General features: G+C 61.1%; 1 protein-coding gene across 8 annotated transcripts in view; it reads right to left on the bottom strand.

The window, feature by feature from the left end:
* PNPLA6 (patatin like domain 6, lysophospholipase) overlaps positions 1–14,811 on the bottom strand; it is a 39,032-nt gene extending 24,221 nt beyond the window's left edge. For 5 of the 8 annotated variants that reach the window (XM_065859272.2, XM_065859276.2, XM_065859275.2 and 2 more), the window contains exons 1-9: positions 13,416–13,546; positions 7,837–7,924; positions 7,663–7,745; positions 5,974–6,071; positions 5,758–5,898; positions 2,272–2,431; positions 2,089–2,169; positions 498–626; positions 335–415 (exon numbers count right to left, since the gene is read on the bottom strand). In XM_065859272.2, coding sequence (XP_065715344.1) covers positions 335–415; positions 498–626; positions 2,089–2,169; positions 2,272–2,431; positions 5,758–5,898; positions 5,974–6,071; positions 7,663–7,745; positions 7,837–7,924; positions 13,416–13,535 — 981 coding nt within the window. In that variant the 5' untranslated portion in view covers positions 13,536–13,546. The other 3 variants (XM_065859273.2, XM_065859274.2, XM_071800683.1) reach the window with 3 other exon arrangements.
* Between the last annotated feature and the right edge of the window lie 814 nt (positions 14,812–15,625).

Genomic DNA, 15,625 nt, shown 5'->3' with positions numbered 1-15,625 from the left:
GGGACCCCAATGTGGCTTTGGGGGGACATCACCGTGGCTTTGGGGGACATCAATTTGGCTTTGGGGGACATCAATGTGGTTTTAAGGGGACATCAATTTGGCTTTGGGGAACACCAATGTGGTTTTAAGGGGACCCCAATGTGGCTTTGGGGGGACATCACCGTGGCTTTGGGGGACATCACTGGTGCCATTTTGACCCTGAGGTGCCTCTGGATGCTCTTTTGAGGTCCCTTCCACCCCCTGACATTGTGATTCTGTGACATCAGTGCCACCTGGGTGGGGCGGGGGCGTCCAACCCACCCCAACCCCCCCAAAATTCCCCCCACAAACTCACGTGGCTGAAGAGCTCGTTGGTCAACCCCAAATAATTGTGCAAGGCCAAGAAGGTGACGCGCTGCAGACGCACCATGATGATCTGAGGAGGGGACAAGACGCCGCCAGTTGTCACTTGTCACCCGTAGGGACCCCGCTGTGGTCCCCAGGACCCCGATATTCACCTGCACCACCCGCACCAGGCTCTCCGGGTACTTCTCGAACACGGCTGAAAAAGCCTCGACCGGTAGCCGCAGCACCGTGGAGTCCTCGGCCGCGCGGGCGCACACCGTGCGGTACGGCCGCTGGTGGCCCTGGGGACACGGAGAGGTGGCCGGTGGCCTCGTGGGGATGATAAGGAAGGGGGGGTATCCCGGTCAAGGGCTGGGGACAGTGGCGCTTTGGGGAGGAGGTTGGTGGCACCAGGGGTTTGGTGGGGTGGGTTGGGGTTGGGGTGGTGGGGATTGGGGACAGATATGGTTGGGTTTGGGGACAGTCATGGTGGGGCTTGGGGACGGTCGTGGTGGGGCTTGGGGACGGTCATGGTTGGGTTGGGGACGGTCATGGTTGGGTTTGGGGACAAGTGGTGGGGCTTGGGGACAGTCACAGATGGGCTTGGGGACAGCTGTGGTTGGGTTGGAGGAGGCTGGGGACAGATGGTGGGGTTTGGGGACAGTCATGGTGGGACTTGGGGACGGTCATAGTTGGGTTGGGGACGGTCATGGTTGGGTTTGGGAACAAGTGGTGGAGCTTGGGGACAGTTGTGGTTCAGTTGGGGACAGTCACAGGCGGGCTTGGGGACAGTTGTGGTTGGGTTGGAGGAGGTTGGGGACAGCTGGCAGGGCTTGGGGACAGTCATGTGGGACTTGGGGATGGTCATGGTTGGGTTGGGGACGGTCATGGTTGGGTTTGGGGACAAGTGGTGGAGCTTGGGGACAGTCACAGATGGGCTTGGGGACAGTTGTGGTTGGGTTGGAGGAGGTTGGGGACAGCTGGCGGGGCTTGGGGACAGTCATGGTGGGACTTGGGGACGGCCATGGTGGGGCTTGGGGACGGTCATGGTTGGGTTGGGGACGGTCATGGTTGGGTTGGGGGACAAGTGGTGGGGCTTGGGGACAGTTGTGGTTCAGTTGGGGACAGTCACAGATGGGCTTGGGGACAGTTGTGGTTGGGTTGGAGGAGGCTGGGGACAGCTGGTGGGGCTTGGGGACAGTCATGGTTGGGTTTGGGGACAGGTGCTGTGGACTGGGGACAGTCACAGATGGGCTTGGGGGTTGGGGACAGTCCCAGATGTCCCAGGTGGTGTTGGGGACAGTCCCAGTTGTCCAAGGGGCTTGGGGACAGTCCCAGGTGGTGTTGGGGACAGTCCCAGGTGTCCAAGGGGCTTGGGGACAGTCCCAGGTGGTGTTGGGGACAGTCCCAGGTGTCCAAGGGGCTTGGGGACAGTCCCAGGTGGTGTTGGGGACAGTCCCAGTTGTCCAAGGGGCTTGGGGACAGTCCCAGGTGGTGTTGGGGACAGTCCCAATTGTCCAAGGGGCTTGGGGACAGTCCCAGGTGGTGTTGGGGACAGTCCCAGTTGTCCAAGGGGCTTGGGGACAGTCCCAGGTGGGGTTGGGCACAGTCTCACTTGTCCCAGGTGAGGTTGGGGACAGTCCCAGGTGTCCCAGGTGGGATTGGAGACAATCTCAGGGGGGGTTGGGGACAGTCCCAGGTGGGGTTGGGGACAGTCCCAGGTGGGGTTGGGGACAGTCCCAGGGGTTGGGGACACAGCGGTACCGTGATGACATCGAGGATGCTGAGCAGGCTGTGCACGCTGTCCCCGGGGAACACCTCCTTCATCACCGTCTCCTGCCCGTCCTGTGACAACAAACCCGCTGTCCCCAACCCCGCCGTGTCCCCAACACCCCCCAGGGTGTCCCCAAGCCCCGTGTCCCCCCCGTGTCCCCGATGTCCCCGCACCGGCTCGGTGAGGAACAGCTCCAACTTGCCGTCCTGCAGGACGTAGATGCTGGTGTCGGGCTGGCCGGGCCGGAACACGTAGTCACCTTGGTGGCACTGGAGGGACACCATGTGACGGCAGAGCTCCAGGAACAGTGGCTTCTCAAAGTGACCCAGCACCCTGGGGACAAGGGACAAGCGACAAGGGACAGCAGGTGACACAGAGCTCCAGGAACAGTGGCTTCTCAAAGTGACCCAGAACCCTGGGGACAAGGGACAAGCGACAAGGGACAGCAGGTGACACAGAGCTCCAGAACAGTGGCTTCTCAAAGTGACCCAGCACCCTGGGGACAAGGGACAAGGGACAAGGGACAGCAGGTGACACAGAGCTCCAGAACAGTGGCTTCTCAAAGTGACCCAGCACCCTGGGGACAAGGGACAAGCGACAAGGGACAGCAGGTGACACAGAGCTCCAGAACAGTGGCTTCTCAAAGTGACCCAGCACCCTGGGGACAAGGGACAAGCGACAAGGGACAGCAGGTGACACAGAGCTCCAGAACAGTGGCTTCTCAAAGTGACCCAGCACCCTGGGGACAAGGGACAAGGGACAGCAGGTGACACAGAGCTCCAGAACAGCGGCTTCTCAAAGTGACCCAGCACCCTGGGGACAAGGGACAAGTGACAAGGGACAGCAGGTGACACAGAGCTCCAGAACAGTGGCTTCTCAAAGTGACCCAGCACCCTGGGGACAAGGGACAAGTGACAAGGGACAGCAGGTGACACAGAGCTCCAGAACAGTGGCTTCTCAAAGTGACCCAGCACCCTGGGGACAAGGGACAAGGGACAGCAGGTGACACAGAGCTCCAGAACAGCGGCTTCTCAAAGTGACCCAGCACCCTGGGGACAAGGGACAAGGGACAGCAGGTGACACAGAGCTCCAGAACAGTGGCTTCTCAAAGTGACCCAGAATCCTGGGGACAAGGGACAGCAGGTGACACAAAGGACAGGGACAGCGGCTTCTCAAAGTGACCCAGAACCCCAGGGACAGGGACAAGGGACAGCAGGTGACAGAGGGGACAGGGACAGCGGTTTCTCAAAGTGACCCAGCACCCTGGGGACAAGGGACAAGTGACAAGGACAGAGGTGACACAGGGAACAGGGACAGTGGCTTCTCAAAGTGACCCAGAATCCTGGGGAGAGGGACAAGGGACAGCAGGTGACACAGGGGACAAGGGACAGCAGCTTCTCAAAGTGACCCAGCACCCTGGGGACAAGGGACAGCAGGTGACACAGGGGACAAGGGACAGTGGCTTCTCTAAGTGACCCAGCACCCTGGGGACAAGGGACAGCAGGTGACACAGGGCCCCCCTGGGTCCCAATCCTGATCCTTGGGCCTGATCCTGGGGCCCGGTCCTGACCCCTTCAATGGATCTGGACACCCCTGGGGCCCGATCCTGCCCCCCAAGGGTCTGATCCTGACCTTGGGGCACGATCCTGAACCCCTGGGCCTGATCCTGGCTCTGGGACCTAATCCTGGCCCCTTCAAAGGATCTGGACACCCCCTTTGGGGCCTGATCCTGACCTTGGGGCACGATCCTGAACTTCCAGGACTGATGCTGACCATTGGGACTGATCCTGGCTCCACAGGCCTGATCCTGAGTCTGGAGTCCAATCCTGGTCTTGAGGCCCGATCCTGATCCCTTCAATGGATCTGGACCCCCTCAAGGGCCCCATCCTGACGCCCTGGGCCAAATCCTGACCCTGGGGCCTGATCCTGACGTTGGGGCCCGACCCTGAACCCCTGGGACTGATCCTGACCCTTGGGCCCGATCCTGACTCCCTGGGGCTGATCCTGAACCCCAGGGCCCAATCCTGACCCCTTCAATGGATCTGGACCCCCTCCGGGCCCAATCCTGACTCTGGGGCCCGATTCTGACCTTGGGGCCCAATCCTGACCCCTTCAATGGATCTGGACACCCCTGGGGCCAAATCCTGACCTTGGGGCACAATCCTGAACCCCTGGGCCTGATCCTGATTCTGGGACCTGATCCTGACCCCTTCAATGGATCTGGACCTCCCTGGGGCCCAATCCTGACTCTGGGGGCCCAACCCTGACTCTGGGGGCCAATCCTGAACCCCCCCTGGGCCCAATCCTGACCCCTTCAATGGATCTGGACCCCCTCCGGGCCCAATCCTGACTCTGGAGCCCGATTCTGACCTTGGGGCCCAATCCTGACCCCTTCAATGGATCTGGACCCCCTCCGGGCCCAATCCTGACTCTGGGGCCTGATTCTGACCTTGGGGCCCAATCCTGACCCCTTCAATGGATCTGGACCCCCTCCGGGCCCAATCCTGACTCTGGGGCCCGATTCTGACCTTGGGGCCCAATCCTGACCCCTTCAATGGATCTGGACACCCCTGGGGCCAAATTCTGGCCTTGGGGCACAATCCTGAACCCCTGGGCCTGATCCTGATTCTGGGACCCCATCCTGACCCCTTCAATGGACCTGGACCTCCCTGGGGCCCAATCCTGACTCTGGGGGCCCAACCCTGACTCTGGGCCCCGATCCTGACCCCCCCCCCGGGCCCAATCCTGACCCCTTCAATGGATCTGGACCCCCTCCGGGCCCAATCCTGACTCTGGGGCCCGATTCTGACCTTGGGGCCCAATCCTGACCCCTTCAATGGATCTGGACCCCCTCCGGGCCCAATCCTGACTCTGGGGCCCGATCCTGACCTTGGGGCCCTATCTTGACCCCTTCAATGGATCTGGACACCCCTGGGGCCAAATCCTGACCTTGGGGCACAATCCTGAACCCCTGGGCCTGATCCTGATTCTGGGACCCCATCCTGACCCCTTCAATGGACCTGGACCTCCCTGGGCCCAATCCTGACTCTGGGGGCCCAACCCTGACTCTGGGCCCCGATCCTGACCCCCCCCCCGGGCCCAATCCTGACCCCTTCAATGGATCTGGACCCCCTCCGGGCCCAATCCTGACTCTGGGGCCCGATTCTGACCTTGGGGCCCAATCCTGACCCCTTCAATGGATCTGGACCCCCTCCGGGCCCAATCCTGACTCTGGGGCCTGATTCTGACCTTGGGGCCCAATCCTGACCCCTTCAATGGATCTGGACCCCCTCCGGGCCCAATCCTGACTCTGGGGCCCGATTCTGACCTTGGGGCCCAATCCTGACCCCTTCAATGGATCTGGACCCCCTCCGGGCCCAATCCTGACTCTGGGGCCTGATTCTGACCTTGGGGCCCAATCCTGACCCCTTCAATGGATCTGGACCCCCTCCGGGCCCAATCCTGACTCTGGGGCCCGATTCCGACCTTGGGGCCCAATCCTGACCCCTTCAATGGACCTGGACCTCCCTGGGGCCCAACCCTGACTCTGGGCCCCGATCCTGACCCCCCCCCGGGCCCAATCCTGACCCCTTCAATGGATCTGGACCCCCCTCAAGGGCCCAATCCTGCCCCCTCAGGGCCCAATCCTGCGGTCTCACCTCACGTTCTTGAGCATGTAGAGCACCTCGGAGGGCAGGTGGGAATTGGCCACGTCGAACTCGGTCAGATCGGCCTCCAGCACCGATGGCGGCGGCTCCTTCAGCTGCAGTGTGGGCACCTCCTTGGGGATGCGCAGGATCCTTTGGGGACAGGCGGGTGACACCGACAGCTCCCCCCATGTGTCACCTCTCCCCCTAGAACCCCGTTTTCCTCACTTTTTGGCGATGTTGAGCATCTTCAGCTTCTTCTTCATGCGCGGGCGGGAGGTGCTGGAGATGGTGGTGTCCACCAGCGAGGACGTGGACTGGGACACCTGGGGACACCGAGAGCGGGGTTGGCACCCAATGGTGACACCGTGGAGTCGCCAGTTCTCCCAAAGGTGACACAAGGGACAGCAGGTGACGCGAGGGACAGGGACAGTGGCTTCTCAAAGTGATCCAGAATCCTGGGGACAAGTGACAAGGGACAGAGGCGACACAGGGGACAGGGACAGTGGCTTCTCTAAGTGACCCAGCAACCTGGGGACAAGGGACAGCAGGTGACAGGGACAGTGGCTTCTCAAAGTGACCCAGAACCCTGGGGACAAGGGACAGCAGGTGACACAGGGGACAGGGACAGTGGCTTCCCTAAGTGACCCAGAACCCTGGGGACAGGGACAAGGGACAGCAGGTGACACAGGGGACAAGGACAGTGGCTTCTCAAAGTGACCCAGAACCCTAGGGACAGGGACAACGGACAGCAGGTGACACAGGGGACAAGGGACAGCAGGTGACACAGGGGACAGGGACAGCAGGTGACACAGGGGACAGGGACAGCGGCTTCTCAAAGTCACCCAGAACCCTGGGGACAGGGACAAGGGACAGCAGGTGACACAGGGGACAAGGGAGAGTGTCTTCTCAAAGTGACCCAGAACCTGGGGGACAGGGACAAGGGAGAGCAGGTGACACAGGGGACAGGGACAGTGGCTTCTCTAAGTGACCCAGAACCCTGGGGACAGGGACAAGGGACAGCAGGTGACACAAGGGACAAGGACAGCGGCTTCTCAAAGTCACCCAGAACCCTGGGGACAGGGACAAGGGACAGTTGGTGACACAGGGGACAAGGACAGCAGCTTCTCAAAGTGACCCAGCACCCTGGGGACAAGAGACAAGTGACAAAGACAGAGGTGACACAGGGAACAGGGACAGTGGCTTCTCAAAGTGCCCCAGAACCCTGGGGACAGAGAGAATGGACAGCAGGTGACACAGGGGACAAGGGACAGCAGGTGACACAAGGGACAGGGACAGCGGCTTCTCTAAGTGACCCAGAACCCTGGGGACAGGGACAAGGGACAGCAGGTGACACAGGGGACAAGGGACAGCAGGTCCCACAAGGGACAGGGACAGCGGCTTCTCAAAGTGACCCAGCACCCTGGGGACAGGGACAAGGGACAGCAGGTGACACAGGGGACAAGGGAGAGTGTCTTCTCAAAGTGACCCAGAACCTGGGGGACAGGGACAAGGGAGAGCAGGTGACACAGGGGACAAGGGAGAGCAGGTGACATGGGGGACAGGGACAGCGGCTTCTCAAAGTGACCCAGAACCCTGGGGACAAGGGACAGCAGGTGACAGAGGGGACAGGGTCAGTAGCTTCCCAAAGTGACCCAGCACCCTGGGGACAGGGACAAGGGACAGCAGGTGACACAAGGGACAGGGACAGCGGCTTCTCAAAGTGACCCAGCACCCTGGGGACAGGGACAAGGGACAGCAGATGACACAGGGGACAAGAGACAGCAGGTCCCACAAGGGACAGGGACAGTAGCTTCTCTAAGTGACCCAGTACCCTGGGGACAAGGGACAGCAGGTGACAGAGGGGACAAGGGACAGCAGGTGACACTCCCAAGCGCGTCACCCCCCCGGTGTCACCTTGCGCATGATCTTGCGGCCGTAGAAGAGCATCTTGTCCCTTTTGCGGAAGCGATATTTGGGTGTCCCCTGCGCCGGGATTTCTAGGGGGGGATGTATGGGGACAGGTTGGTGACAGCTCTGTCACCCCCCCCGCCCCATGTCCCCAAGCGCCACCGCGGTGCTGTCACTCACTCTTAAGGCGCAGCCGGCGGACCAGGATGACGATGGCGGCAGCGACGGTGACGATGACGAGGCCGAGGACGAGCATGGTCCCCAGCACCTGCGGAGGGACGGGGGTGTCCCCGGTGTCCCCAAAGGGATGGGGACAAGGGGGTGGGGGTGCCCGATGGCGCTGCCACCTTGGTGACATGGAGGGATGGGAGTAGGACAGTGTCCCCAGGGGCATGGGGACGTGTTTGTGTCACCTCAGGTTGCTCAACAGCGTCGGGGACACGTTGGTGTCCCCTAGGGATGCTCAACAGTGTTGGGGACCAGGACATTGTCACCTGGGGACACAGGGACAAGTCTATGTCCCCAGAGACACAGGGACGAGTTTGTGTCACCTCAAGGTGCTCAGCAGCATCAGAGACCAGGACATCGTCACCTGGGGACATGGGGACAAGTGTGTGTCCCCTGGGGGTCCCCGCAGCCCTGGGGATGGGGACAGTGTCCCCTGGGGACATGGGGACAAGTTTGTGTCACCTCAAGGTGCTCAGCAGCATCAGAGACCAGGACATTGTCACCTGGGGACATGGGGACAAGTGTGTGTCCCCTGGGGGTCCCTGCAGCCCTGGGGATGGGGACAGTGTCCCCTGGGGACAAGGGGACAAGTTTGTGTCCCCAGAGACACAGGGACAAGTTTGTGACACCTCAGGTTGCTCAGCAGCATCAGAGACCAGGACATTGTCACCTGGGGACAAGTTTGTGTCCCCTGGGGGTCCCCACAGCCCTGGGGATGGGGACAGTGTCCCCTGGGGACAAGGGGACAAGTTTGTGTCCCCAGAGGCACAGGGATGAGTTTGTGTCACCTCAGGTTGCTCAGCAGCATTAGAGACCAGGACATTGTCACCTGGGGACATGGGGACAAGTGTGTGTCCCCTGGTGGTCCCTGCAGCCCTGGGGATGGGGACAGCATCCCCTGGGGACACGGGGACAAGTTTGTGTCCCCTGGCGTTGCTAAACAGTATAAGGGACATGGACACTGTCCCCAAGGGACAAGGGGACACCAGAGACACAGGGACGAGTTTGTGTCACATAAGTTTGCTCAGCAGCATCAGAGACCAGGACATTGTCACCTGGGGACATGGGGACAAGTGTGTGTCCCCTGGGGGTCCCCGCAGCCCTGGGGATGGGGACAAGTTTGTGTCCCCAGAGACACAGGGATGAGTTTGTGTCACCTCAAGGTGCTCAGAAGCATTAGAGACCAGGACATTGTCACCTGGGGACATGGGGACAAGTGTGTGTCCCCTGGGGGTCCCCGCAGCCCTGGGGACGGGGACAGCATCCCCTGGGGACACAGGGACAAGTTTGTGTCCCCTGGCGTTGCTAAACAGTATAAGGGACGTGGACACTGTCCCCGAGGGACAAGGGGACACCAGAGACACAGGGACGAGTTTGTGTCACCTCAGGTTGCTCAGCAGCATTAGAGACCAGGACATTGTCACCTGGGGACGTGGGGACAAGTGTGTGTCCCCTGGTGGTCCCCGCAGCCTGGGGATGGGGACAAGTTTGTGTCCCCAGAGACACAGGGATGAGTTTGTGTCACCTCAAGGTGCTCAGAAGCATTAGAGACCAGGACATTGTCACCTGGGGACATGGGGACAAGTGTGTGTCCCCTGGGGGTCCCTGCAGCCCTGGGGATGGGGACACTGTCCCCTGGGGACACGGGGACAAGTTTGTGTCCCCTGGCGTTGCTAAACAGTATAAGGGACGTGGACACTGTCCCCGAGGGACAAGGGGACACCAGAGACACAGGGACGAGTTTGTGTCACCTCAGGTTGCTCAGCAGCATCAGAGACCAGGACATTGTCACCTGGGGACAAGTTTGTGTCCCCTGGGGGTCCCCACAGCCCTGGGGATGGGGACAAGTTTGTGTCCCCAGAGACACAGGGACGAGTTTGTGTCACCTCAAGGTGCTCAGAAGCATTAGAGACCAGGACATTGTCATCTGGGGACATGGGGACAAGTGTGTGTCCCCTGGGGGTCCCTGCAGCCCTGGGGATGGGGACACTGTCCCCTGGGGACAAGGGGACAAGTTTGTGTCCCCAGAGACACAGGGACAAGTTTGTGCCACCTCAGGTTGCTCAGCAGCATCAGAGACCAGGACATTGTCACCTGGGGACAAGTTTGTGTCCCCTGGGGGTCCCCACAGCCCTGGGGATGGGGACAGTGTCCCCTGGGGACAAGGGGACAAGTTTGTGTCCCCAGAGACACAGGGATGAGTTTGTGTCACCTCAGGTTGCTCAGCAGCATTAGAGACCAGGACATTGTCACCTGGGGACATGGGGACAAGTGTGTGTCCCCTGGTGGTCCCTGCAGCCCTGGGGATGGGGACACTGTCCCCTGGGGACACGGGGACAAGTTTGTGTCCCCTGGCGTTGCTAAACAGTATAAGGGACATGGACACTGTCCCCGAGGGACAAGGGGACACCAGAGACACAGGGACGAGTTTGTGTCACCTCAAGGTGCTCAGAAGCATTAGACACCAGGACATTGTCACCTGGGGACATGGGGACAAGTGTGTGTCCCCTGGGGGTCCCCGCAGCCCTGGGGATGGGGACAGCGTCCCCTGGGGACACGGGGACAAGTTTGTGTCCCCTGGCGTTGCTAAACAGCATAAGGGACATGGACACTGTCACCGAGGGACAAGGGGACACCAGAGACACAGGGACAAGTTTGTGTCACCTCAAGGTGCTCAGCAGCATCAGAGACCAGGACATTGTCACCTGGGGACATGGGGACAAGTGTGTGTCCCCTGGGGGTCCCTGCAGCCCTGGGGATGGGGACAGTGTCCCCTGGGGACACGGGGACAAGTTTGTGTCCCCTGGCGTTGCTAAACAGTATAAGGGACATGGACACTGTCCCCGAGGGACAAGGGGACACCAGAGACACAGGGACGAGTTTGTGTCACCTCAGTTTGCTCAGCAGCATCAGAGACCAGGACATTGTCACCTGGGGACAAGTTTGTGTCCCCTGGGGGTCCCCGCAGCCCTGGGGATGGGGACAAGTTTGTGTCCCCAGAGACACAGGGATGAGTTTGTGTCACCTCAAGGTGCTCAGAAGCATTAGAGACCAGGACATTGTCACCTGGGGACATGGGGACAAGTGTGTGTCCCCTGGGGGTCCCTGCAGCCCTGCAGATGGGGACAGCATCCCCTGGGGACACGGGGACAAGTTTGTGTCCCCTGGCGTTGCTAAACAGTATAAGGGACGTGGACACTGTCCCCGAGGGACAAGGGGACACCAGAGACACAGGGACGAGTTTGTGTCACCTCAGGTTGCTCAGCAGCATCAGAGACCAGGACATTGTCACCTGGGGACATGGGGACAAGTGTGTGTCCCCTGGTGGTCCCTGCAGCCCTGGGGATGGGGACAGTGTCCCCTGGGGACAAGGGGACAAGTTTGTGTCCCCAGAGACACAGGGACGAGTTTGTGCCACCTCAGGTTGCTCAGCAGCATCAGAGACCAGGACATTGTCACCTGGGGACAAGTTTGTGTCCCCTGGGGGTCCCCACAGCCCTGGGGATGGGGACAAGTTTGTGTCCCCAGAGACACAGGGACGAGTTTGTGTCACCTCAAGGTGCTCAGAAGCATTAGACACCAGGACATTGTCATCTGGGGACATGGGGACAAGTGTGTGTCCCCTGGTGGTCCCTGCAGCCCTGGGGATGGGGACACTGTCCCCTGGGGACACGGGGACAAGTTTGTGTCCCCTGGCGTTGCTAAACAGTATAAGGGACGTGGACACTGTCCCCGAGGGACAAGGGGACACCAGAGACACAGGGACGAGTTTGTGTCACCTCAAGGTGCTCAGAAGCATTAGAGACCAGGACATTGTCACCTGGGGACATGGGGACAAGTGTGTGTCCCCTGGGGGTCCCCGCAGCCTGGGGATGGGGACAAGTTTGTGTCCCCAGAGATACAGGGATGAGTTTGTGTCACCTCAGGTTGCTCAGCAGCATCAGAGACCAGGACATTGTCACCTGGGGACATGGGGACAAGTGTGTGTCCCCTGGGGGTCCCCACAGCCCTGGGGATGGGGACAAGTTTGTGTCCCCAGAGACACAGGGACGAGTTTGTGTCACCTCAAGGTGCTCAGAAGCATTAGAGACCAGGACATTGTCACCTGGGGACATGGGGACAAGTGTGTGTCCCCTGGGGGTCCCCGCAGCCCTGGAGATGGGGACAAGTTTGTGTCCCCAGAGACACAGGGATGAGTTTGTGTCACCTCAAGGTGCTCAGAAGCATTAGACACCAGGACATTGTCACCTGGGGACATGGGGACAAGTGTGTGTCCCCTGGGGGTCCCCACAGCCCTGGGGATGGGGACACTGTCCCCTGGGGACAAGGGGACAAGTTTGTGTCCCCAGAGACACAGGGACAAGTTTGTGCCACCTCAGGTTGCTCAGCAGCATCAGAGACCAGGACATTGTCATCTGGGGACAAGTGTGTGTCCCCTGGGGGTCCCCACAGCCCTGGGGATGGGGACCAGTTTGTGTCCCCAGAGACACAGGGATGAGTTTGTGTCACCTCAAGGTGCTCAGAAGCATTAGAGACCAGGACATTGTCACCTGGGGACATGGGGACAAGTGTGTGTCCCCTGGGGGTCCCCGCAGCCCTGGGGACGGGGACAGCATCCCCTGGGGACACGGGGACAAGTTTGTGTCCCCTGGCGTTGCTAAACAGTATAAGGGACGTGGACACTGTCCCCGAGGGACAAGGGGACACCAGAGACACAGGGACGAGTTTGTGTCACCTCAAGGTGCTCAGAAGCATTAGACACCAGGACGTTGTCATCTGGGGACATGGGGACAAGTGTGTGTCCCCTGGGGGTCCCCACAGCCCTGGGGATGGGGACAAGTTTGTGTCCCCAGAGACACAGGGATGAGTTTGTGTCACCTCAGGTTGCTCAGCAGCATCAGAGACCAGGACATTGTCACCTGGGGACATGGGGACAAGTGTGTGTCCCCTGGGGGTCCCCGCAGCCCTGGGGATGGGGACAAGTTTGTGTCCCCAGAGACACAGGGATGAGTTTGTGTCACCTCAAGGTGCTCAGAAGCATTAGAGACCAGGACATTGTCACCTGGGGACATGGGGACAAGTGTGTGTCCCCTGGGGGTCCCTGCAGCCCTGCAGATGGGGACAGCATCCCCTGGGGACACGGGGACAAGTTTGTGTCCCCTGGCGTTGCTAAACAGTATAAGGGACGTGGACACTGTCCCCGAGGGACAAGGGGACACCAGAGACACAGGGACGAGTTCGTGTCACCTCAAGGTGCTCAGCAGCATCAGAGACCAGGACATTGTCATCTGGGGACAAGTGTGTGTCCCCTGGGGGTCCCCACAGCCCTGGGGATGGGGACCAGTTTGTGTCCCCAGAGACACAGGGATGAGTTTGTGTCACCTCAAGGTGCTCAGAAGCATTAGAGACCAGGACATTGTCACCTGGGGACATGGGGACAAGTGTGTGTCCCCTGGGGGTCCCTGCAGCCCTGGGGACGGGGACAGCATCCCCTGGGGACACAGGGACACGCCGGTGTCCCCTCTGCTCACCGCGCCCGTGGGCAGCTGCTCCTCAGCCGTCGGGGACACATCCTGCGGGGACAAGGGGACAACTGAGCCCCCCGCGAACCCCCCGGGCTTGGGGACACCGGGGGATGTCACTGTCCCCATATGGGGACATTTCCCACCTCGGCCTCCTCCTGCGGCTCCGACTCGCTCTGCCCCATGGCCGCCCATGCAAAAACCTGCAGAAACGGGCAAAAACGGGTCAAAAAGCCACAGTTTGGGACACGCCACGGTCACCGGTGACAACAAAGTGACGTCCCCACGGTGGGGGGGAGATGCCACCAGCGCGGGGGGGTTGGACACAGTTTGTGGGGCTCGGTGGGGACGTGGGGTGTCCCCAGGGTGACATGGGGGGACCACAGTGTCACGTCCTCACCCCCCAGCTTGTGGACTTTGGTGTCACCTCCCCGGGAGGAAGCGGCGATGTTGTGACACCGCGCTGGGGCCACCACCCGTTGTTGTCACCGTTGTCACCGTATATGTGTGTGTGTGTCCCCCCGTCCTTCCCAAGGACACCCCCGGGGAGGTGACGGTGACACCGGAGCGGGGACGTCACTGTGGGTGGCACGTGTCACCCACCCCCCCACCCCCCCAAATATCCCCCCTGCAATGTCCCCCACATAGGGACACAACACCCAGGTTGTGACACCCCCATGGTGACAACCACCCCCCTTTACACCCCCAACTGTGCCCCTTAACACCCCCCCAGGCTATAATTACCCCCCCTGAACTAATTATCCCCCCCCCACTATTCCCCCTCACACTAATTAGTTAATTAGGGGAGGTTGATGCTACCCCAGGAGATTATTACCCCCCCCCCCAGGGGTTTAGTGCCCCCCAAGGCAAATATTGCCCCCCCCATATTACGGCCCCCCCATGGATTAACACCCCTCAGCCCTTCCTGCCCCCTCCCCAGCCCAATATTCACCCCCCAGTAATTTTGGGGGGGGGGGAAGCACTAAAACTGCCCCCCCAGGAGATTATTACCCCCCCATGGATGCTATTACCCCCCCCCCCAAAATATTATTCCCCCCCCCAAGAAGGTTATTACCCCCCCTAGGAAGTTATTACGCCCCCCCCGGCAAATATTACACCCCCAAAACATTACTGCCCCCCCCCTCCAGGCTCAATTTCCCCCCCCAGACCAATATCCCCCCCCCCAGACCAACTTCCCCCCACACCGGGGGGTGTTTCCCCCTCACCCCCCCCCCAAGCGGTTCTGTCCCCCCCCTCAAGACCAAATCTCCCCCCCGGGGGGGTTTTGTGCCCCCCCCGCACTCACCGGCCGTCGGTCGCCGCCCCGCGTCCCGCTCCGGCCTGGGCGGCCCCCGCGGGGTCATGGTCCCTTTAAGGCGGCTCCGCCCCCCTCGCGTGTGACGTCAGACGCAGGGAGTGCGTGGCGGCGGCGCCGCCATGTTGGGAAGGTCAAGCCGCGGAGAGATTAGCGGAAGGTGAAGGGGTGGGTGCCATCTTGGGTGTGGCGCGGGGGTGATGTCATCACAAGGCGACGGCGCCATGTTGGGAGCGGCGGGCGGGGTTGGAGGGCACCCCAAAATGGGGGGGGGGGGGGGGGGGAAGCGGTGGGGTCCCCGTGGGGTTGAGAGCTGGGTGACAGCACCCCCAAGATTGTCCCCATGGTGATAGCACCCCAAGATTGTCCCCATAGCCACCCTGGGGTGACAGCACCCCCAAGATTGTCCCCATGGCCACCCTGGGGTGACAGCACCCCAAGAGTGTCCCCATGACCCCCCCAGGGTGACAGCACCCCAAGATTGTCCCCATGGCCACCCTGGGGTGACAACACCCCCAATTTGTTCCCATGGCCACCCCAGGGTGACAGCACCCCCAAAACTGTCCCCATGGTGACAGCACCCCAAGTTTGTCCCCATGGCCACCCTGGGGTGACAGCACCCCCAAGATTGTCCCCATGGCCACCCTGGGGTGACAGCACCCCAAGAGTGTCCCCATGACCCCCCCAGGGTGACAGCACCCCAAGATTGTCCCCGTAGCCACCCTGGGGTGACAGCACCCCCAAGATTGTCCCCATGGCCCCCTGGGGTGACAACACCCCCAAGTTTGTCCCCACGGTGACAGCACCCCAAGATTGTCCCCCTAGCCACCCTGGGGTGACAACACCCCAAGAGTGTCCCCATGACCCTCCCAGGGTGGCAGCAGCCCAAGATTGTCCCCATGAC

The sequence above is a fragment of the Patagioenas fasciata genome, chromosome 32 (genome assembly GCF_037038585.1).
Source record: "Patagioenas fasciata isolate bPatFas1 chromosome 32, bPatFas1.hap1, whole genome shotgun sequence".
NCBI classification, from domain to species: Eukaryota; Metazoa; Chordata; class Aves; order Columbiformes; family Columbidae; genus Patagioenas; species Patagioenas fasciata.
The sequence above is the reverse complement of the archived record's forward strand: the minus strand, read 5'-3'. Positions and strand labels throughout refer to the sequence as shown.